The sequence below is a fragment of the Xiphophorus couchianus genome, chromosome 1 (assembly GCF_001444195.1).
Source record: "Xiphophorus couchianus chromosome 1, X_couchianus-1.0, whole genome shotgun sequence".
Classification (NCBI taxonomy): Eukaryota; Metazoa; Chordata; class Actinopteri; order Cyprinodontiformes; family Poeciliidae; genus Xiphophorus; species Xiphophorus couchianus.
The window spans coordinates 19,458,126-19,481,341 of record NC_040228.1 but is presented as its reverse complement, the minus strand read 5'-3'; the positions used below and the strand labels follow the sequence as shown (position 1 = coordinate 19,481,341).

The 23,216-nt window shown below is 40.2% G+C and overlaps 1 protein-coding gene across 3 annotated transcripts in view; it reads left to right on the top strand.

The window, feature by feature from the left end:
* The first annotated feature begins 2,860 nt into the window (after positions 1-2,860).
* Positions 2,861-23,216, top strand: part of LOC114145417 (dedicator of cytokinesis protein 3-like) — a 56,584-nt gene continuing 36,228 nt past the window's right edge. For 2 of the 3 annotated variants that reach the window (XM_028018989.1, XM_028018983.1), the window contains exons 1-5: positions 2,861-3,519; positions 11,359-11,442; positions 14,266-14,306; positions 16,306-16,361; positions 21,550-21,646. In XM_028018989.1, the coding sequence (XP_027874790.1) occupies positions 3,483-3,519; positions 11,359-11,442; positions 14,266-14,306; positions 16,306-16,361; positions 21,550-21,646 (315 nt within the window). In that variant the 5' untranslated portion in view covers positions 2,861-3,482. The remainder of the gene's footprint in view (positions 3,520-11,358; positions 11,443-14,265; positions 14,307-16,305; positions 16,362-21,549; positions 21,647-23,216) is intronic. The other variant, XM_028018977.1, reaches the window with a different exon arrangement.

Below are 23,216 nucleotides of genomic sequence, written 5' to 3'. Positions count from 1 at the left end.
TCAGAGTTTAAGAAACTGAGTTTAGATATGTTTAGATATATAACATATGGCTCAAAACCTATTTTTAGCCATTCTCAGATGAACTTGAGGCTGTGTATTGTCCTGCTGCATATCAAAGTGCACATGATGAACTGAGATGATATTCTGGGCTCTCCTGAATACGTTGACGCTGCTAGAATGGTTCATCACTGTTTAATATTTTGGGTAACGGTTCTCACTGTGATTCTCTATTGTCCAACAGCCTTAGAAGTTGATTTATAACCCTTCTTGATGAACACTTTCTTTCGGTCGGAACATGATTTTTTGTATTTTGAGATCTTTTTGCGTACTTGTTATGCAGGTTCTATGGAACTTGTCTGTCAGTGATCAGGCCTGATTGGGTTTAGGGCAACTCTCAAAAAGTTAATTTATGATTTACTAGGAGGAGATCACATTTTCACCCTGGACCTGATTGGTTTGGATAACTTTTTACCCTTGATAAATTAAGTCCTAATTCAAAACCTTTTTCCATTTATTTTGATTACAGTCAAGACTTTATGATCTGAAGCTTTCAACTGAGACAAAGGTATATATTTTTGCTCTTCGTGCAAACTGTGTATTTATTCAGCTGCAATGATTTTCAATTCCTTTAATCAATAAACCTGATACAGACATTAGCGATCGAGATTCTAAACTTAGCACGAGATGTGAGGACATTGTGATTGAGGAAAAACTTTTAACTGCCACAAATATAATATTCACCAATATTTACAGAATTGCATGCCGTCATTGTAAGTGTTGGGAACAGATAATGGGTGAGGTGGGAAGACATGCTTTTTGGCACCTTTCATGTTTGCTGTCCACTTGATTTGGGAGTGCTGAAACTGTCGGGCAGACGGTGCTTTCAGTGAGCAGAGAAGGGACTAAATGTAGGAATGGCAAGTAAAAATATGCATTAATGTCTTTTGTGCCACATTTGTGCCATCTGCACGCAGCAGTTTCACTATAGTACATTCTCTGCACCCATGATGGAAGCTAGTAATTTGTTATGTAATTTTAAACAAATGCTTATTGTCTGGGATGCATATTTAGCTTATGAAACACCCCCTTCTCCCCCTGCTTTGTGTGTGTGATTGGGAAAACCGCCCACAATGTTCCACTTGAAGTAATAGACAGATGGGAGTCAGTCACAGCGTCTCTCTGATGGGGAGAAATTACCCAGCTGAATACTGCCCTCCCTCCCACACTGCATCACACTCACTGCACTACTCAGCGCTCGCCAGATCCCCTGTTTTCCCTGAGCCTTATCTATAGGGCGAGCGTGCAGGGGTTTGCAACTTTTACAAGTCACGACTCCATGGATTAATCAGGTTTCGGTTGTACTTCTCATCACAGGGAGCTGCCCACAAAAACACAAATTACAAACTGTTCCAGTACAACGTTTATCAGAAGAGCAAGGTGAAGTAACTTACAGAGAATTCCCCACTCTGAAAAAGGGCCAACTCTTGGCCTTTTGTATTATTATTTATTTTTTTATTAGTACAACCCGACACCTATCAAGTAATGAATGAGATTTAGGTCTAAAATGTTCCTTCTTGTGACTATCCTGTCCTGAAATTAGCCTAAATGCATATTTCTGTAGTGGATGAAGAACATCAAGTCTTGCTACTGATCCTCATTTGGATTTGTGTCTTGACTTTGAATGTGCCATTTTAACAAATAAATGTGGTTTGACCTAAACGGCACCATCGTAGCTCTTTAAGTTTCAGTTCAGTCCAGCTGGAAGATTCCCTAATATCAAATCTTTTGTAAACTTATAACAGGTTTTCTTCCAAAATTGCCCCCTGTTAGTGTTGAGTCATAAAAATTTCAATTGTGGTTTCATCTTTCTTTCACTTATTTGCTGTGTCATATACTTGGCTTGTGGCAAACTGCAAGCCATCCCTCACAGCTATCTCTCTCATCACTCTTAATACTAAAACGGCATTGGTCCATCCTTAGTGGATTTGACTATTACTCTTAATTTTTTTTTGATGAATACCAAATGTGAGATCAAACACTGATGTTGGATGAGAAAGTCCAGTTTGCACTCTGTGTTCTAATTTATCTTGGTAGTATTCTGTCAGTCAGAGGGCAGAACTTTGTGCAGACCTGTCCTTCTCCTGACTGATACCTTTGTACAGTGTGGACTGTCTGAAGTAGTGTAACCTCTACTGAAAACTATTAATTTGGTGGAAAGACAGAATCGAGAAATGTCAGAAAAATATTCAAAGGATTTTAAGTGTTTATGATGATGATGATTATTATTATTGTTGTTATTTATGAAAGTAACAACAACATTATTACATTTTTGATCTAACATTGTTTTTTTTCTCTTGGTTGAATTAAGGACTTGTCATGCCTTTTGTCACATTTTGGATTTTACATGTTGCACAAATTAAGACATTGAAAAAATATCTAATAATAAATGCTAATAGCTAATATAGATTATTTATTACAAGTGGCACCTTAAGGAGAATTGAAAATGATGTTGTGAATAGTTTCATGCGAAATTCATCCTCACAAATCATTAAATCGAACTTGTCCTTAGAAATGAGTTGCACCCCATCAGTGTGTGTGTGTGTGTGTGGAGGGGGGGTGACTGCACTATGACAAAGCATGGCTGCTATATAGTGGCTCTGCTTTTTGGAAATGACTCAACCAGGAGGTGTTTCCCCACATGGTGGTCTGGCCTGATGTTTAACACCGGGAGCTACTTTATGGCCAAGCAGCTGCCAAAGTAACAAGTCCAGTCAGTCACACAAAAGGCAGACTGCCAGCCAGTATCCCTCCCCGCTAGAAGAAAAAGCGGTTTGTGATGGACGGATAGAAGGGGCGCACAGGGAGGAAAAGAGGAGGCGCATACATTTGCAAAAGCTTGACACATCAGTGTTGACAAAACAAGTCATGTGACGACCATGAAGATGGCGCAGCTTATGGTATTTTTGCTGTTTTCTCAGTAATTTCCGGCCGCAGCTCTTCGCTACATCCAATATGTTATAATTACCGAGCGATTAGGCCAATTGTCGCTGCGCGGAAGCCCCAGCCGAGCAGCAGCCGAGGAGGAAGCGCGAAGGAACGACGCGAAGAGGCTGCGAGGAGAGCCGAAACCCCTTAAAACAGCGGCTGCAGTAACACCTTTTTGTGGCAAACAGAAAACCGATCACCGTGTGCGTACGTGCGTGTGCGTGCCTGCGTGTCTCTGTGTGTGTCTGTGCGCGTTGCATGAGGTGGACAGGGAGACTGCATCAGACTGGAGACACACGCCGGGACATAATAGAGCAGAGACACTGAGCCTTTCAGCCTTTTCCCCAGCGCATATTCCGCTCGAAACATGTAGTCTGGACAACCACAGGATTAGCCGAGTCTATTTCATTTGTAGCTTTTTTTCCCCCCCTCCAGCAGCATCATCTCACGATAACGACATAATGTGGCTTGCTCTACCAGAGGGGAAATAATCAAATATGTGGATACCAACAGAAGAGGAGAAAATCGGAGTTGGTGAGTTAATGGCACTTTTTCCTCATCGTTATAGCTCATTAAATAGCTTTGGTTTTCTATAAAGCTTCCCATATACGTCGCTCCGCCAGTTGTTGCAGAAAGAAGCGCATACTTTGCCTGTTCTTATCTTCAACTGACAATGGAGCGCGTTATTTTTCATATTAGTAAGCCAATTACATCCAGTAATAAAAATGATAATAATAATAATAAAAACACAGCCACTTATAATGGCTGATATACGCGGCAGTGACTGCATTGGAAGGGAAATTGCGTGGGATGATACAGATTACAGACCCCACCACCTTAAAGATGCCGTCGCAGGCTGAAGGCAGCTTCAGGTGGGGCTGAACTCCTGTTTATTAGATTTTGTGATTTTGCAGTAAAAGAAAAAAAAAAAAAAAAGGCGTGAGCTTGGCATCTCAACCCCCCCACCCCTCGTTCTTCTCTCAGACGAGTACAGTAGCGATGTAAACGAGAGACGCGATTCGTGTTGAAACCACAAGGGGGCATCGTGACTGCGTCCCTCCAACAGGTGTAGGCAGGAGTGATGCTGGAGTCTACCTGTAGACTGGGGGGGGGGGGGGGGAGCTGCTTTTCTGCTACTGCGGCTGCTGCGACACTGTTTTACAATCAACACGCACCAGGAAATGGATCTATAGGAGAACATTTATTCCCATAGATGAGCTGCGGGGCCTCACGTTTAAAAGGAAGATCTTAAATCCACCTATTTATAACTGACGATGCCTCCGTGTCTTTATAAATCGCCTGCGTGGCCTCGCTATCGCAGCAAAGCTGTGCAGAGTGTGTGATTAGACTATAGAGGGTTTTCATTAGGAGAATGAGTCATGTCCAGATGCTCCACAGCTTGTTAGGGCTACTCACGCTGGCTCACACATGATACTCCCCCTTACATGCACACGCCCACGTATGAGCACTTTTCTTTTTCTTCTGGAGGCATCGCATTCGTCATGAGCGCTTTATAAAGAGCCTCCAAACACCACGTAGAGCCGCCACTCCCGATCCTACGTGTCATTTTATGTGTTCGTCCATCTGTCACTGAGGCACTGCGGCTCATTTTCCGAGCAAAGATATATTTACGTGGGCTTTATTGAAGCAAAAGGCAGCAGCAGTGCGTGTTTGTGTTAACGTGTGGGGAGGGAAGCAACAGTTCGGCGCAGCCTCCGCATCAGTCTGCGCGGAGTGACCTGGCGCTCTCCGCGGTGCTGAAACCGTGGATGGAGATGACGCTGTCCGCGGTGCTGAAATGCGGGGAAGTGAAGTGAAGCCCGCCACGCAGAGAAGTACACACTGTACTTTGCAAAAGGCAGCACGAATCACCGCTGAATTCCCCTCCTCTGCTCGGGTAACATGTTTGACACAGGATCAATATTTTCCCAGTATCACTGCAGAAGACAGCCCACACAGGTGGATGGGTAGCATGCGCCGGCACTGTCACCGGCCTGTTATCAGTTCCCTCTCCTACCTCACCTCTGATATCATTGGCACCATTCTGCACACCTCCACAGCTTATTTGCTGATTTTGTCATTGCCTGTTTATTGCCTTTCACACAAAATGCCCAGCACAGACAACCAACAGAGCTGTGGTTCTGCCAGCGGCCTTGCTAAAAATTCCTTGTTCTCCTACTTTTCCGGTATAGTCCCGCTTCCGAGTAAAAAAATCTGTACTACGCTTTTGATTCTTCTCAGTTTATGGCGAAACATTTGACCAGGGGTCTGCAACCTGCTGCTCCAGACCCACATGTGGCTATTTGGCTCTTCTACTATGGTTCTTCCAAATCCAAAAAGGAAATGTTTTTGATTTTAGTGCAATTTTTACAGTAAAACATTTGATTCTGTACATAGCCTATTTAGGAAATAGTTTTTCGCAGCTCTTGGCAAGTTTTATTTAGTAAAAGTGGCTCTTTGAACGTAAAAGGCTGCTGACCCCTGAGACAGACTATCATAATCTTCAGTTTATCTCATGGTTTGTGTTTTTATCCCATCTATTTCACACTGATAAGACGTAACATTTTGACCACTGACAGGTGAAGTGAGCAACACATTTTATCTTTTCATCATGACACCTGTGAGTGGGTGAGATATTCCATGCAAACCTTAAGATTTTTTTCCCGCTTTTGCTTATTTGCTACATAAAGATAATAATAACCCGATGAATTACATAAAGTATCCGTGACAACCTGGAACATTAAAAAACAAAGAAACAAACAAAAAAAACAAAATTGCTGTCCTTAACTGTGCGGCACTCTTGATAGAATCGACCACAACAAGCACTTGAGAAAACAGGCAACGACTCTTTTATATCATAGTGGAGAAATTTTGACCCTCAGCCTTTCTTGAGCTTGAGGTTTCATAGCTGCTCACCAGTTGGAGTGGAAGTTGTATGCCCTAATAGCTGTGGCATCTTTCAAGAGAACAATGATGCAAAGCAAACTTGGTTGAGGAATGATTTGAGGAGCATGAAGTGAATTTTAGGCTTTGATTTGAGCTCCAAATTCCCCAGATCTCAATCCAATTGCACCTCTACAGGATTCCTGAACAGAAGATCTGATCTATATTGGACTACTTCACAATTTACAGGACTTAAAGGATCTTCTCCAAATATCTTGGTGCCAGACACCACAGCACACAGTTGCCAGAGACTCCAATGGAGCCCAGGCCTTGAGGGCTGCTTTGGCAGCTAAAACCAACACCCCATTAGTCGAGTGTTCATACTGTTATTCTTCATCCTAATGTTATTCATTTTAAAACTCAGATTCTTTACCTCAACTGGGGTGTGTTTTTGATTCTGAACCACCTATAAGCATCAACATTTCTTACAGCTTACATTAGATAAATATTTGTCTTTAATTCCCACATGAGAGACTGAAATGAATCAGATGACTTTGGCTTCTGCCACACAGATATCACTTGAGCAGCGTCATCACAATCGATGCAATCGATGTGGCATTTTATGAAATTAGCGAATCACAATAAAGCCATTCTTGCATAAACTATAACACTGAAATACAAACTGTAGGTACTGCTGAATATTGTTCTTCTGAGAATTTGAAAAGAAAAACAATCTTAAATTTTCTTCCACAACTTGTCAGTATTAATTGGCAGACTTCTTTAGCTCAAACCTCATATGTTGAAGCATGTTGCAAATGTCACAAAGATTGTATTACAGACATGCAGCTCTAAGGGGTCAGCAGTGTGACAAGCATATAAAGATTTGATAGATTATAATGTTGTGCTGGACATAATAAACTGACCAAGACTGAATCAAGGTTAATGGATACATTTCTGACAACTTTTAATTGTGAAATTTCAAGAAAATAGTACTCAGTACATTAACTGAGCAGTTTTTTAAATTTATTTTGGTTTATTCAAAGACAGCTGCAGGTCCAACTTAAATTTCAGACCTGACATTGTAGAAAACAAGGTAGTTGGAGTGCAGCCCTTTTTTTTGGGAATATTTTTGGAAAGGTTTTTTTGCAAATAAATTTATTGAGAACAAATATTAGTAATCAGTTATGCATGTCAGTAAATTTATGTACAGCATTGAAAAGATTGACAGGCCAAGATTTGGACTGATCAGCTTTTAAAGGTTGAATGAGGACATGAGATTTAAGAAGAAATAATGTTTATCTTCAAATAATATTAAAATATAAAATCAATTTTCTTGGTAAACAAAAATGAGTGTCTCTGTCATGCTTATGTCCTGGGACACCAGACAGTTGTGGATTTTTTAATAGTCTAATATTCAAAATGTTAATCAACTTAAAAAAATCAAATAGGAGTTAGTTACATAGATTTAAGAAAAGTTCCTAGAAATACAAACAGCTGAGCAAGTAATGATTTAGTTAAAAGAAAGCATCAAATATTGTTTCTCAAATTAAAGATTGGATTTTTGTCAAGATTTTGATGTGAGATTATATCTCTGAAAATAAAGATAAATGAGTTTAAAACCTTTTACACATCTTTGTCAAGAGTGCCAACGAATTTGTGTTCTTCGGGATGTTTGGTTGTAATTTCTACCAAGATTTTTTCAGGAGACTTTTTTAATATGCTAAATGCTAATTTTAAACTTGCAAAGCTGGGCTAAAAATGCTTATATCCTGTGACGACTTTCATTTAATATTTAAGAGAAAAATTGTTTCAAAATTAAATGATTCTTCCTGTTTTAGGTTCTTGTTTTGCTCTCGAAAACATCACATGTTATAATTATTAGATGCTTTCCAGCTTTTATGTTTATCAGAGAAGAAAAACTGGGATTGGCAGATATTTTCTGTCAACCCAATTTTTTTTCACGGCCACTGCTATTATTCAAAATTTACGGCCAATATTCAGCACTCTGTATTTGGCAGATCATTTTATTTATCTATTTATTTATTTTCTTTAAAAAAAACCAAAACATTTTAGATTTCTTTCCAACGGTGAAATCTGGGATCAGAATTTTGCCATCTTCTCCTGTTCAAACATTGCTTAGAGGCAGAAATAATCTGACTGAAGCAGCAGCTTCTTCCTCCTTCTCTGCCTCTACAGAGGTCTGGTAGTGGAGATATTTAAGGTGACATATGTGAATCACACTGGCACATCAGCCCTGTTTGCACACAGTCAAAAAACGTTTCTGCATGCTAAGCACTTTATTTTACTGTTTTGTTGTGCTAAACAGTTTTTTTCATCACCTATTTTTTTCCCCTCTAATATGCACCAGATGGATAAGCAGTGCTACAAATCTTATTCTAAGCTCCAGCTTCAGTGACAATAAAGACAGCAAATTTGGTACCACTTCCAACTGGAATTTGCATAAAAAATTGGTGCCTTGCACTTTTGCTTTCTCCTACATAGGAGCAGCAATAAAGTCATACTCATAGGTAGATGTTTTTGTTTAACAAATCAAAGTTTATTTATATATCACCTTCTAATGACGCCTCACATTGACTAAAGTGCTTTGCAAAGTAAAAACGATTAAAAAACAGTATAAAACAGAAATAGTGCTAAGTGAAAGTTAAAAAATGCCACTATGTTAAAAGAAAGGAAAGAAAATATAAATATACAAAAAGTTAAACAACAAAAACAATTTAAATAAATGGGCCTTAATGTTGGCTTTAATCCAAACAAGTCAGGGGTGGCGTGCAGCCTATTCCAGGCTGTTGGACCAGCAACAAGATAAGACCGCTCCCCCCTCTGATAACCTAGACTGAGGCACTTCCAGCAGATAGTGACTGGCAGACCATAAACCTTTGCTGCTGCTGGTGCGAGACCATTGATTGCTGTAAAATCAAACAGCAACAGCCTAAACTGTGTCCTAAACTGAACTGGTGCTGGTGCAGAGAGGGGGGAGCTTTATTAACTAATTACACTCAAATCGGTAATAAACAGGAGACCCGAGACATCCCTCTCCCTAGCAACATCCAGTTCATCCTGAGGCGTCCCAAGTGCTTCCTAGACCAGACATGATATATCAGCCCTTCAGCAAGTTCTGGGTCTTCCCCGGCGTCTGCACCCAGTGGGACCTAAGGGAAGCGGCTTTAAGAGGCTTCCTGATCAGATTTACATTTGGATGGTTACAGTAAATCAGTGCAGATGTTCACATACTTACCGCTGTTGATGGAGAGCCAGCCAGTGCCTTGCAAATGTTTTCATATTCCATAAGCCAAAAAACCTGAAACATTTAGAGTTCATTTGTATTCAGTTTTTCTTTATCTGGATTAATAAATATAAACTAAAGCTAGCAACTGCAAATTATATATTTGATAGAGTCTACCTATGAGTAAGTAGTGAACAAATAGCTTATAAAGAGCTAGAAACACCACAGACAGGTAGATAAGTTGAAAGCAGAGTTTAATTAGCACCGTTCAGTCCATCACCTGAAAATACGAATATATCTACAAACCTACCAGGAGTTCACCTAAGTACACCATACTGTCAGTGGAACATGGTGCTGGCAGCATCATGCTGTGGGGTTACTGATTCTCATCAGAGACAGAGAAGCTGGTCTGCAGTCAAAGTTACAATGGATTGGTTTAGATTAAATCATATTCATGTATTTGGATGGCCTAGTCAAAGTCCAGACCTACATCCACCTGAGAATCTGTGGAAATGCCCATACTCTTTCAAAATGCAATATGACAACGTTCTATTCCCATTCTGTCACCACAGTTTCTTTGTCCATCTCTCTGTCCATCTATTATCTTCTGCTTATAAAACAAAACAAAACATTAAACTCCATGGATATTAATATTTTGCATGACAACATTTTGTGATGGCCACAGAGGGAGCAGTTGAGCACAGGAGGTTCCTCTTTCTGTGCTCAGATCCCAAAGCTCACTTTAGTCAGTTGCCGGTTACACAACAGTAGCCATTGGATCCCATGTGACCGTCAAATTCAGCTAAATGCAGCGACAGTCTGGACTGGAACGCTGTTGCTCAGTAGAAATGTTTGCTTTTGCCAACATTTTTTTTTTTTAACTCCATGTCCCATCAGTCCTTCCAACATCCTACGTTCAACATGTTGAAGACTAATGAAGAAATTTGTTGGTTTTTGTAAATCTCCATAGGCAAAATTAGCTGTGTGTGTGGCTGTGTGCTCGTACACAAATTGTAGTGATAAAAGCACGAAGCCCATATGGTGTTTAAAAGCTCTCTTAAATGTCTCATCTTCTCCTGGTGTGACCTGTGTTGGAGAGTGTTCAGATGGTGTGCGTGAAGGTTTTCAGTTCTAATGAAATAAAGGTCACTGTAGAGCAGGGCTCTCAAATAGGAACTATTCAGTCATGGCTGGTAAAACGACTGGTGCAGAACGGAAAAGGTGACGAGATCCTTCGTAAGGACATTTTTACCTCTCTTCCTTTAACACATGCCCGTCTAAAGTCAAGGGACAGGCAACGTTCGTAAGCTTGCCGTCTTGATTTGTAAAATGCCCAGATCCCCGCAGCGGTTACAGTGAAGAAAGCCCTCCAGTTTGTGGACGATCTGTTCCCATAGTTACCCGAGCACAGGAACTGAACACTTGTTCCCCTCAAACAAGCAAACAGAGCCGAGGCAAGCCCCTCCTCCTTCTCCTCCCCCTCACTAAATCCTCTGGCTAGTTTGTTGCCATAATGATTCACACCAAACTCTCCTTTAAGGGCCTCCATTTGTAGTTTTTTTTTTTTTTTTTAAATCATCAGTGGCACAGCATCCTTGTCAAACACGCCTGTCTTTACTGAGGCTTCTGTGGCGTTTTGTTGCGTAGCTCATGTTTCCCGAGCCGCAGTGCTGCACAGATAAAGGCAGACTCCAGAGGCAGTGCAGTTGTCAAGGCCTTTACTGTAGCATCTATCCTCTGAAGAATAATCATGTCATCAGCATTTCAGTCACAGGATGCTTCTTTGTATGGTCAGAGGCTGCAGGATGCCACAAAACGAGGTGTCATGGAGGATTTATGCTAATACGGTCCTGTGAATAATCACCGTTAAGCCTGATAATCTAGCACTTTGTGTGGGCTCTATTTTGGGAGGTAGTTAATTTAACGTAACATGGCTCAAAATCAGGTTTCTTAACAATTAATTACCTTGTAAAGTGGCAGTTTGTTTACAGTTCACCGAGGACTGGCTTCAGTGTGGCACCGGGTGTGTTTATATTTTTGGATGGATCGGTTTAATAAAAAGCTGCACCGACTGCATTGCTGCAATTTAAAAAAGAAAAAACCAAACACTTAAAGACAAAGTTCTTTCTCAGTTAAGCTAAAAGCAAGATTTAGCCTATTACCAGTAGAGTTACTGGTATTGGCTGCACAAAGTTTTCTCACCAGTTTTGTCTGTCCTGTTTCTCCTGCCCCCCCACTCTGCACAGTGATCTGCAACTTCCGGTCACCAATATGTCAGGCTCTCGTCCTGGAGCTGGGAGAAACCGTCCAGATCCTGGAGAAGTTTGACGGTAAAAGCATTCAAATATTCAGTGAAAGCATTTGAGTTTATGAGATAATTTAACTCTGACTGTGTGCACTAATAAACAGCTGAGTGAATTACCTTATCCCCCTCGACATTTTTCACATTCTATCATAGTAAAAACACCACTTGTTGATAGAAAAGCACGAAGTGTAATCATGAAGAAAAAATATACAAGTTTGGCATTCATTTATATTCAGCCGCCTTGGTGCTGATGCCTCTAATTTAATGGCAATGCAACCAACTGTATTCAGACATTATCTGGTTAGTGAACAGAATCAATCTGTGTGTTGTTCTAAATATATCTATCCTGCGAAGTCCTCACATGTTCTGTGGAGAGCATTTGTAAACAAAACAGCATAGAAATCCCGTGTGCAGTTTGCTACATGCAAGCAAATATGGGGAAAAGAGTCCAAAGGTTAGGTGAGACCAAAACATTATTTATGGTAGAAAACCAAAATCTGAACGCCACCCTGAACGCACTTTCCCCGCAGTGGTGGCAACATTATGTTGTGTGGAGACAAATGAAAAAGCAGTGAGTCAGTCTTTACATTTTGAATTGCCAAAAACATTCAAAATGCATCATTTTCTTTCCTCTTCATAATTATTTGCTGCTTGATATTGGCCCGTCACATAAAATACCAGTTCAGAACATTGAAAAAAAAATGTATTCATTTATATGTTAAAGGTTTATGCCTCAATATTTATGAGTATTATTTTCATCAGTCTAAGGTCCAGCTTTAGAGCCTTTTTAAAGTCTGGACAGTTAGACACTGCTTATTTCATATGAATGGGATTATGTGTCAAAATATTGCACTTGTACCCAGATCAAGTTTACTCTGTGCATCCAACTCACCTTCCAGGGCCTATTCTCGGTATCTTTCAACCAAATTACTTATACATTTACTTTAGGGTCTATTTCCAAATAGGATTTTCTTTTCAAAGTTTATCATTTAGCAATAAAAAGATAATAACCTTCATTAAAAATATGTTGTTTTTTTTTCGCTTGTTTGGTGTGTATAGTACTCATCCAAATAAGCCAGTTCACTGCAGGTAGTGTCACACAAGTCACGATGACTAACCGAAAGTCATACTCTTTTTGTCCCAACTCTGCCAATGCTTCAAATGATGCGCAGAGTGTTGTTTTTTTTTTTTTTAACAGTGAACTGGAAACACTGCTCTCTAGTGATGAGTCACCTTTTGGCAGGAACAGCAATTACTTGGAAGAATCAGACACTACTGGGAAAACAGAATCACTTCTTTCAAGGAACAGGACAAAAGACATGCTGGCCCACATAGTGGCTACTCAGATTCATGCATATCAAACCCTTAAAGCCTTGTTTTATTAAGTCATTCCTCGTTCAAACGTGGACCAACACAGTCCAGTTCAACACAGCAGAGTCGGGTTATGAGTTTGACCCAGCTCAAAGAAAAAAAAAAAAAAACATTCTCAAAGAAAATTACAAAGAAATATAAAGACAATAAAAATAGTCTGTTTTTGTTGACGTTAGACCAATATTTTGGTCAAAGTAAATGTTTGACATAGCTAGCACTATGTTGTGCTTACTACTTAGCAGGTAAAATGCTAATGCTAATGAACAAACACATTCTCTATTGTCATCTAAAGTCATTCACACAACTGACTCACATTAACATTACGCAGCATTCTGTGGAAAAGATTCACTAAAGTTTCACCAGCTTGTTGTATCGTTTAGGATGACCACCTGAAAAGTCGAATGAAACCCCTTTAAATTTCACCTCTAACCCAGCAGACTGAATCACAGCTTTTGACCCAATGTTTCATTATAAATAATAGACCTTAAGTTCCAGCTGCATTTGGACTAAAGAAATAATATTAATTTTTTAGCGTATGAGCTAAGAGAATAAGTCTTTCCAAAATTTGACCACCTTATTTCCACTAGTTATAAACGTAACAAGTTGCAGCTGTTTCATGTAGAATCTGTTTAATTCCACACAAAACTGCAAACTCCAAATTTGCAAACTCCAAATATGATTGAATTATTTTCAAATGTGTAAATAATAGTGCAATGTTTGTGTAAAGTACAATACATGAGTCAAGTTAAAAAAAAAGTATTTCAAGAGATGTGGGACTTGGAGTCATGTTCTCTTTGTCAGTTTAGAAGAAAAATAAATCTACATTTGATGGCACAACTCAAAGCAGACAAATGTTGCAGTATTAAAAAGAACTAATGGAGCAGTCTTAAAAACCAGGGCTGTCAAGTCTCACACATTTCACACTTTTTACACTCTGTCACGTCGCACATCCATTTTCTCCCACAGTGAAGAACAAATTCACAACCAAAATCATTTTGTGGGATTTAAAAGAAGAGACTGACACTACTTTCTACCCAACAACTGTGAACCATCCGGCAAAGGCAACACATCAACTAAATAGCTCAAAAACAAAGAACGGAAGTCAAAACATTAATAGTACTACTTAATGCTGCTGAAACGCTACACAGCCAGAATATGAAGACATGCATGCTGTTAACGGCTGTGTTTTAGATACGACAGATTAAAGTGTGAAACTGCAAGAAGCATCAAGAAAGCTATTACACTTAATGAAGCTTTGCTAACAGATGACATAGCATATGTTAGGGATTTGTCTGTTCTGTCTATGTTTTAAGAAAACTTAGCCGCCTGTAGAAAAAAGTACAATAATATGACTTATATCTCCCAAGAAATAAGCTTTTTCTTTGACTGTGAAAAAAAAATCAGTAGAATATTTTCAGTTTCATTTTCCTCTCAACAAACTTGCTTCATGTTTGTCATGCTTCTCCCTTTTTCTTAGGTTGGTACAGAGGCTTTTCCACCAAGAAGCCATCCATCAAGGTAATTAAACCACAATCTGTTTTAAATTTCAATTTCAACTATATTTTGCAAATAATAATTGTTTAATCACTTCTAATTATAAAGGCTGGGTTTTTCTGCTTAGGCTGCTGCCCCTAGGACCCGATCCCAGATTAAGTGGAAGATAATGATTGGGTTGATGGAAATATTTCTCAGATACGACACTTATTGTGTTTAGATTGTCAGCAGCAACAACAGTCGTTGGACCAATGATTCTGTGGAAAGCATTTATTTCTTAAAGTAGGGTTTTGTTTTTCATGTCTGCTAAAATTTGAGTTCAAGTGTCGAATTTTCTAAAAATTTACAGTATGACATTATAGTTCTGCAATAATAGATGAATTTATTTAGTAAGAGTTTTTTTCTGCACTTTGAAGGGGGTTGCAAGTAAATGTGGAAGACTTTGTATCATAAATATATTAATAATGCTCACTTTCGTAGTAAAATGTAATTTTCTTCTGTGACACTGTGATGTAGGGACTTGAAGCACAGAAATAAATCTGTCTTTACCACAGAGACCTTGTGACCAGATAAATTACACTGTAAAAAAATCGCTTAATTTCCCGCAGCTGTGGTTGCCAGAGTTTTACTGTACGAATATGGTAAAATTTTACTGTATGTATGCGGTAAAATTCTGGCAGCCAGAGCTGTATTTTACTGAAAATTAGAAACATTTTTTACAGCGTAAAGAATGTAGCTTTCATTTGACAAAAATAGAAGTTTCCTAAACCACACTTCAAAAGTTGCATTTACAAAAGCATAATTTTAATCACCAGCCTTTGATGTTATATTTCAATGCAAAGAATAAATTTCTTTTTCATATTTGTGTAGATTAAGAAAAAAAATGCTTGCTTTAGGAAGAATAAGAAAAACACAGACATTTTAGCATATTTTTCTGGTGCTAACATGGGCTGTCGTGGGGAAAAATATTTACCTCTGAAATTTGAAATTCTACCACAGAATTGGTTTTATAGGGGGGCAAAAGAAAAAAGAATGAGCTTCTTTTCCTTAGTGACTGTTGCAATCCAGATGCAACAATATCTCTTGCATTGTCATGTCTTTGATCAAGCAAAAATAATGTTTGAAGACAAAGGAGCCCACATTCAATTCTTGTTGTTCTCTAATTGTGCATATAATAGTTTGACAGAGGCAGAACAGTTTGGTACTTTAATGTTCAATATGAAGACATTGATAAAGAGTTTAATGTGAAACCCAAATAGCAGGTTTTTTAAATCCATCGAAGGGCTACATACGTACATTTTTTTCTGTCTGTACGTACTTGGCTTGAGTCTAAAATGGTAGAGGCTGAGCTGTTCTGTTATGTGCTGGACTGTTTTAAAGACAGCATAAAAACTGTCAGGTCCTGGTAAATGTAGGTGTTAGCAGCCACATGCTGTCCTTCTTTACTCCCATCAGCTATTTACAGTTCTCACCAACACCCGTCCATTTTGTTATGTACTCTGCCCACATCCATTCGCCTGTGTGGTTTCACTGTTCTGAGAGAATTTTTCTCCTTTTTTTGTTCTCACTTTGGCCAACTCTTCACATCTGGCAGATTAGAATACAAAAAAATAAAAGCATGAACTTCAGCATCTGCAGCTGGGAACACTCAATCTCTGAGGCCTTTCCCCCGCTAAGCTGAACCACAATAGGAATCCTGCAGGCTGCTCTCCCTCCTGTTTCTGCGATTTGTAAAAGCAGTTTGAGCTTTTCATGTGTTTCCTTTTGTGCAGAAAATGTAAACAGGCAGGAGAAAATGTCAGAATATAGAAAAAAAAGAGCTGGAAATCCGAACTCTTCTCATATGTTTTGGGTCATTAGCTAAAATGAAAAAATCCATTATTGTTTCTTTTTACCAGTGCAGCACAAAGCACATTAAGCTATGACTCTAACATAATAAATGACTATTTTGGTTTTTATAAAGCAGGGGCATTAATGTAGGCCTGTCACTCTATAACAGCTCTGCTCTTTTATCCATCCACAGGGTATTTTTCCTGTCAGCTATGTCCACTTAAAGAAATCTACTGTGACAAATAGAGGGTAAGTCGCTTCATTCATATAAATCTTTAGAAGAGGGCATGCAAACGTCAAACCTCTTGGTTTGTGCTTTGTTTTCTCTTTTTGGTCAAAACTGCTTCTGAAAAGTTATAGAGCTTTTTCCTGCTAACCAAAAGAAAGAAAGGCCAGACTTCCAGGTTTTCAGGTTCTCAATTTATCAAGTGACTAAATCTGCACAATAAAACATGTCTCAAAAAATGTATCTGAAAACCACACAAGGCCAGTTTTGGACAGAAGATGAAAATTGAACTCTAACATCAAGAAGAACCAGACCAGCTGCTGATAATGAGTGTGGATAGATCATGTTTCTGGTTTGTTTTGCTTCTAAAGACACATGGGACATTTTATGAGTTCCACCAATCAGAGTTAAGCAAAAAGTAAATATAATGTGTTGTACGTCAAACTGAGATTAGTTATCCACTTTTAATCATAAGAAACCATATCTTTATTATATATTCTTGAATATCATTATGAGGAAAGTCACTGGTTTACAGATAATTTTAGTCATTCAACACTTCAGAGACCAATGCAATTAATTTTATTTATATAGCAACAAATTCACAATTGATGTAGTGTCAAGGCACTTTACAAAAAAAAAAATAAAAAATTCAATTCAATCACACAGACAATTGATTCCAGTTGAACAGAATATCAGCTGTCAGTTCCACCAGTGTCAGCTCATTTTCGACATATGTTACAGACAAGCTAGTATAATATAGATGCTTTTGTTTTTGCTGGTCACCTGCAGGAACTCTTACTGGCTCAGTATATGTGGGGTGAAATACAGTACAGACCAAAAGTTTGGACACACCTTTTAATTCAATGAGTTTCCTTTATTTTCATGACTATTGACATTGTAGATTCACACTGAATGCATCAAAACTATAAATAACACATGTGGAAATATGCACTAAACAAAAAAGTGTAAAACAACTGAAAATACCCCTTATATTCTAGTTTCTTCAAAGTAGCAACCTTTTGCTGTGATTACTGCTTTGCACACACTCTGCATTTTCTTGATGAGCTTCAAGAGGTAGTCACCTGAAATGGTTTTCACTTCATATGTGTTGCCCTGTCAGGTTAATAAGTGGGATTTCTTGCCTTATAAATAGTCATGAAAATAAAGAAAACCCATTGAATTAGAAGGTGTGTCCAAACTTTTGGTCTGTACTGTAGGTCCATCACATTGCATCTACTGTATATTCTCGCTTTGCTTTCTGATTTGTAGATAGTTACCACCTCATTGATGTTGGCATGACTATGGGCAGGCCTTTTCATTCTTTGACTTAATTTGACATCACTTAACAATCTGAGACTGGGTGTTCTCTGGGACGTTTGACTTTGTAGAAGGTTCACGTCACCTTGAAGGAGTATCCACACTTTGTGGTCAAGGGGTAGGAACACTTTACAAGGCACTGTAACTTTGTCCTCTAATTATGCTTCAACAAAGGAAGACTTCTCACTCAAACAAATAAAAGTGCAGACTTTTAGATACACATTATTATACTTCCTCGCTGCGGGAGCAGTTCTTTGGGAAATCTGCTCTTTGGGAAATTTGCTTCACTGTTTAATGAAGTTAATGAGGTGACGCACCTACTGCATCTGCGTAGTTTTCCCAAAGCATCCCTGCCAAAGACAATCAGCCACCCACACTGTGTTACAGATGGAGATGCTCGCCTGGTACCATAAACTTTATGCAGTGCTACATTTAATTCTCTGCAGCACACTCAAGAGTTTTGCGAGCAAAGTGCAAAGCACCACAAGAGATCTGACCTTTACTGATGTGTTTGCTGTTACCAAATTACTCATACTTTCTAGAAAATAAATGAACCAAACATTTGGAGAAGTCTCCTCTTTGTCACATCATCATATCAGAAAAGTGAAAGATGCAAGCTAAGGATGAATAATACTAAATGTTTGCTGTGGTCAGTATTCTGAGCGATCACGTGATAAATGTGGAAACACGGAAAGGACGCAATATATGTTTTTTTTTTTTTTTGTTTAGCGTATTGTTAAATATTCTGTCTGTAATCAGACTAATTAATATTTCTGTCTAGCGATATAAGGTTTTGCAGCATTTGTATTGGAATACTAGGTTTTATTGTTTGATAGGTTACACAGAAAGCCTTTTATAGATTTCATGAGACCACAGTGGTCTCATTGGTTCAGAAAGAAGAGCAGCTAGTGCTGTAATGAAAATGATTTAGACACCTCTTGCCTTCTTAATCTGCATTCCAGTTGAATATCATTATGATAATGTTAACATTTCAGGCAATGGTGAACTCCACAATTTCATGATCATTGTGTGTGCATATGTTAGAAATTATACCATACAATGAAGGTTGAGACTTAAGTTGCATTTTTATGCAGGGTCATGTTTTGATTTTTTTCTCTTTTAACAATAAACACCTTCATTTAGGAACTGCATTTTGTGTACTTATGTTGTCCTTTAGTTATATTTAAAGTGGTATGACGATGTGATGTGACCTTTTTACATCACTCTATGTTTTAGCTTATTGATTAGACTGTAGCTCTGGCTGTATGTTTAGCATAATTGTCCTTAAGGAAGGTAAACATTTTAATATGGCAGATGAAAAAAAAAGCTCTGTGAGTTGGTCAAAACCTCCATCCATCCATCCATCTTCTTCCGCTTATCCGAGGTCGGGTCGCGGGGGTAGCAGCTTCAGAAGGGAGGCCCAGACTTCCCTCTCCCCAACCACTTCTTCTAGCTCCTCCGGGGGAATCCCGAGGCGTTCCCAGGCCAGCCGAGAGACATAGTCCCTCCAGCGTGTCCTGGGTCTTCCCCGGGGCCTCCTCCCGGTGGGACGTGCCCGGAACACCTCACCAGGGAGGCGTCCAGGAGGCATCCTGACCAGATGCCCAAGCCACCTCAACTGGCTCCTCTCGATGTGAAGGAGCAGCGGCTCTACTCTGAGTCCCTCCCGGATGACTGAGCTTCTCACCCTATCTCTAAGGGAGAGCCCAGCCACCCTACGGAGAAAACCCATTTCGGCCGCTTGTATCCGCGATCTCTTTCTTTTGGTCATGACCGGTAAATCGAGAGCCTCGCTTTTTGGCTCAGCTCTCTCTTCACCACGACGGACCGGTACAGCGCCCGCTTGACAGCAGACGCTGCGCCAATCCGCCTGTCGATCTCCCGCTCCCTTCTTCCCCCATTCGTGAACAAGATCCCGAGATACTTAAACTCCTCCACTTGGGGCAGGACAAACCCCCCGTGACCCGGAGAAGGCACTCTACCCTTTTCCGGCTCAAGACCATGGCCTCGGATTTGGAGGCACTGATCCCCATCCCGGCCGCTTCACACTCGGCTGCGAACCGATCCAGCGAGAGCTGCAGATCACGATCTGATGAAGCCAAAAGGATCACATCGTCTGCGAAAAGCAGAGATGAGATCCTAAGGCCACCAAATCGGATCCCCTCAACACCTTGGCTGCGCCTAGAAATTCTGTCCATGAAAGTAATGAACAGAATCGGTGACAAAGGGCAGCCCTGGCGGAGTCCAACTCTCACCGGAAACGAGCCCGACTTACTGCTGGCAATGCGGACCAGACTCTGACTCCGGTCATACAGGGACCTGACAGCCCGTATCAAAGGGCTCGGTACCCCATACTCCCGGAGAACCCCCCACAGGGCTCCCCGAGGGACACGGTCGAACGCCTTCTCCAAGTCCACAAAACACATGTAGACTGGTTGGGCGAACTCCCATGCACCCTCCAGGACCCTGCTGAGGGTGTAGAGCTGGTCCAGTGTTCCACGACCAGGACGAAAACCACACTGCTCTTCCTGAATCCGAGGTTCGACTATCCGACGGACCCTCCTCTCCAGGACCCCTGAATAGACCTTGCCAGGGAGGCTTAAGAGTGTGACCCCTCTATAATTGGAGCACACCCTCCGGTCCCCCTTTTTGAACAGGGGGACCACCACCCCAGTCTGCCAATCCAGGGGAACTGCCCCCGATGTCCATGCGATATTGCAGAGTCGCGTCAACCAACACAACCCTACAACATCCAGAGCCTTAAGGAACTCCGGGCGGATCTCATCCACCCCCGGGGCCCTGCCACCGAGGAGCTTTTTAACCACCTCGGCGACCTCGCCCCCAGAGATTGGAGAGCCCAACCCAGAGCCCCCAGGCTCTGCTTCCTCAGTGGAAGGCATGTTGGTGGGATTGAGGAGGTCTTCGAAGTACTCTGCCCACCGGCCCACAACGTCCCGAGTAGTCAAAACCTATGATATTGTTGTTATGGATTTAATAAAAGTTGATATATTTTGCATTTGCACTGTATCAATTGTAGTCGTTCTGTCAGCGGATTCACTAAGTAGGGTAAGGAGGCATTAGCAGTGCATAGGTAGATAGCTTTTACAACAATGTTACCACCGGAGAGTAATCAGTGTTGATTAAAAAAATGTTTAAGCAAGATTGTGTCTATGTATTACAATAATACACCTTTAAATCAAATTGTCTTAAATGTACCTGAATGTAGGTAATGTAGCTGTGAGGAAAATCTCTTTTCCTCTAAGTTGCATTTTATGTAATGTTTGGACACTACAGGTAGAAAATCAGTCATCAGCTCATTTCTTTACTGTACCAGAGATGTTTGTTGATGTTGTTTAAGGTTTGTAATTCAGTTAAGTGTAAAGCAAACCATATGCCTTTAAGCTGAGACTCCTTCCTGTATTGTTATCACTTCATAAGGTTGTACTTCAGAGTGTTCCCCATATAAACAAATGTACTGAAGTTTGTATTGTAGCAAAAGTGGAGAAGCTTAAGGACTATAACTTGTAAGTTACTGTATCTCGACACACACACACACATGCACACACACCTAACGGCAATTAACAGTCTAAAACATTCATGGTTTTAGACTGTGGGAGGCAGCCGAAATCCTTGGAGAAAATCTAATCATGCATGGGGAGAACATGCAAACTCCATGCAGAAAGATCCCAGGGTCTCGGTCTCGGGGGTTTGAACCCAGGACATTCTTGCTGCAAAGCAACATTTCTACCAGTTTTTCCACTGTGCAGCCCTATTTCTTCACCAATTATTACCATTTATGCCTATTTTATTGGAATACTTGGAGTCATCAAACACAGCATGTGAAAAGCAATGTGTAATTTAACAGATTGTTTTTCTTCTCCATTTTCACTCCAGGCTGTGTGAGACAGTGGTGCCTCTGGAGGATCCCATCATCACAGAGACCACCGCTACGCTGCAGGAATGGGGCATTCTGTGGAAGCAGCTCTATGTGGTCAGTAGCTATGTGTTACAGCACATTTTGCTAAAGAAAACACATAAAACAATAACAGTGAGTTCGGTTTTAACTCTACTCAGATATCCAAGGGAGCTAAAACATCAAGGGCAAGGAAACTGCATAAATTGTTGTGTAATTTGCATTTCTAGGCAGGATAGGGGGTTCTGATGGAGGCGTTTTGCTTTACTTAAACTGCAGAATTAGGTATTTACATAAAATATGACAGTGGAAGTCCCTTAAGTTTCCATCTCACAGCATATTGATCTGACCAACGCGCTGAACTTTCTTTACAATAAATACCTGAAAAATATGTATCTATATTTATAACATGGGAGTAGAGATCATGTTTGGGCAGATAATGGCCGCCGTGTCCTATTTCATGCTGCGTCTTTCCGACATTGATTGATCCTGGGCTGCTTCGTGCAGCTACTGCATCCTCTAAAGATCCACTGACTCTAGTCAGGCTTTACTTGTTGGGGAAAAAGTGATTACTGGGAAACCAAAGCATCTTTAATCCCACTAAGTGTCGAGGGGGCAGGCAGATGTGGTTGGTGGGGTTTAGAGATTGGAGCTGAGTGGCTACGTTGCAGAGCTGGCTCTGGGTTTTTACATAACCTTTCACTGAGGACTGCTCATGCTTTGAGCAGCTAAGCAGCCGGAGGCATTGGTGTGATGATGTAACTTCCACTGAAGCCTGACTAATGTGAAGCCTTGATTTAACTGTGCTTGTTTTGTGCCCATCCCCTGAGTAGAATGGGTCATGTTGCTACAATTCCATCCATAATAATAGGATGTTGCACTGGGTAGATGTTTGTAGGTTTCACCTCACTGTTGCCTATTAGGTTTGATGGTATTACTTCAGGGAGCAATGACCTAAGCATAACTGTGTATTTCTTACAATGTGCGTAATTAGCCCTACAGAAACAAGGTCCAAAAGGACTCATCAACCCTGACAATTTTCTTTGTTTTCACCAGCTAGCAGCCTATGAGAACATGCAGTGTTTATCCTCATTAAACTTACATGGCCATTGTGGAGCACTTAATCTTTGCATTTATGTAAACAAACCTGGGTGGTAATGTGGCTTGACATACCATTAGGGAAAACAGAACATAGAGAAATTAAAAGTGTTGTCCTTGGTTTATGAGAAACGATGATGAAATTATGTTGAGGTCAGAGCAGACATGTAAGGGAAGTTTGTTCTGCTTAATTAGTTCATTAGCAAAACCTGTGGGCTCAAAACACAGTTATACGACTTATAGGACTTACATAGGCTGGCAGAGGAGTGGATGAGAGCATCTTAAATGAGGCTTTATTGTCTTGATTGTGGACACAGGCCTACTTAGATACAGACATGTATCTAAGTAGAAGCTATCACCTATAAGCTAAACAACAGAGACCTAACTATAAATATACAGTCTCTTTAAATATGGCATTCTATGGAACAACAAAAAACTTTAAATACCTGCATATTTTATTGCAGAATTATGATCACAGAAAACATTAACATGACAGAAGTTTGATTTTGTGTTTGTTGAGTTGTTGAGACTTTTGGTGTCGATTTGCACA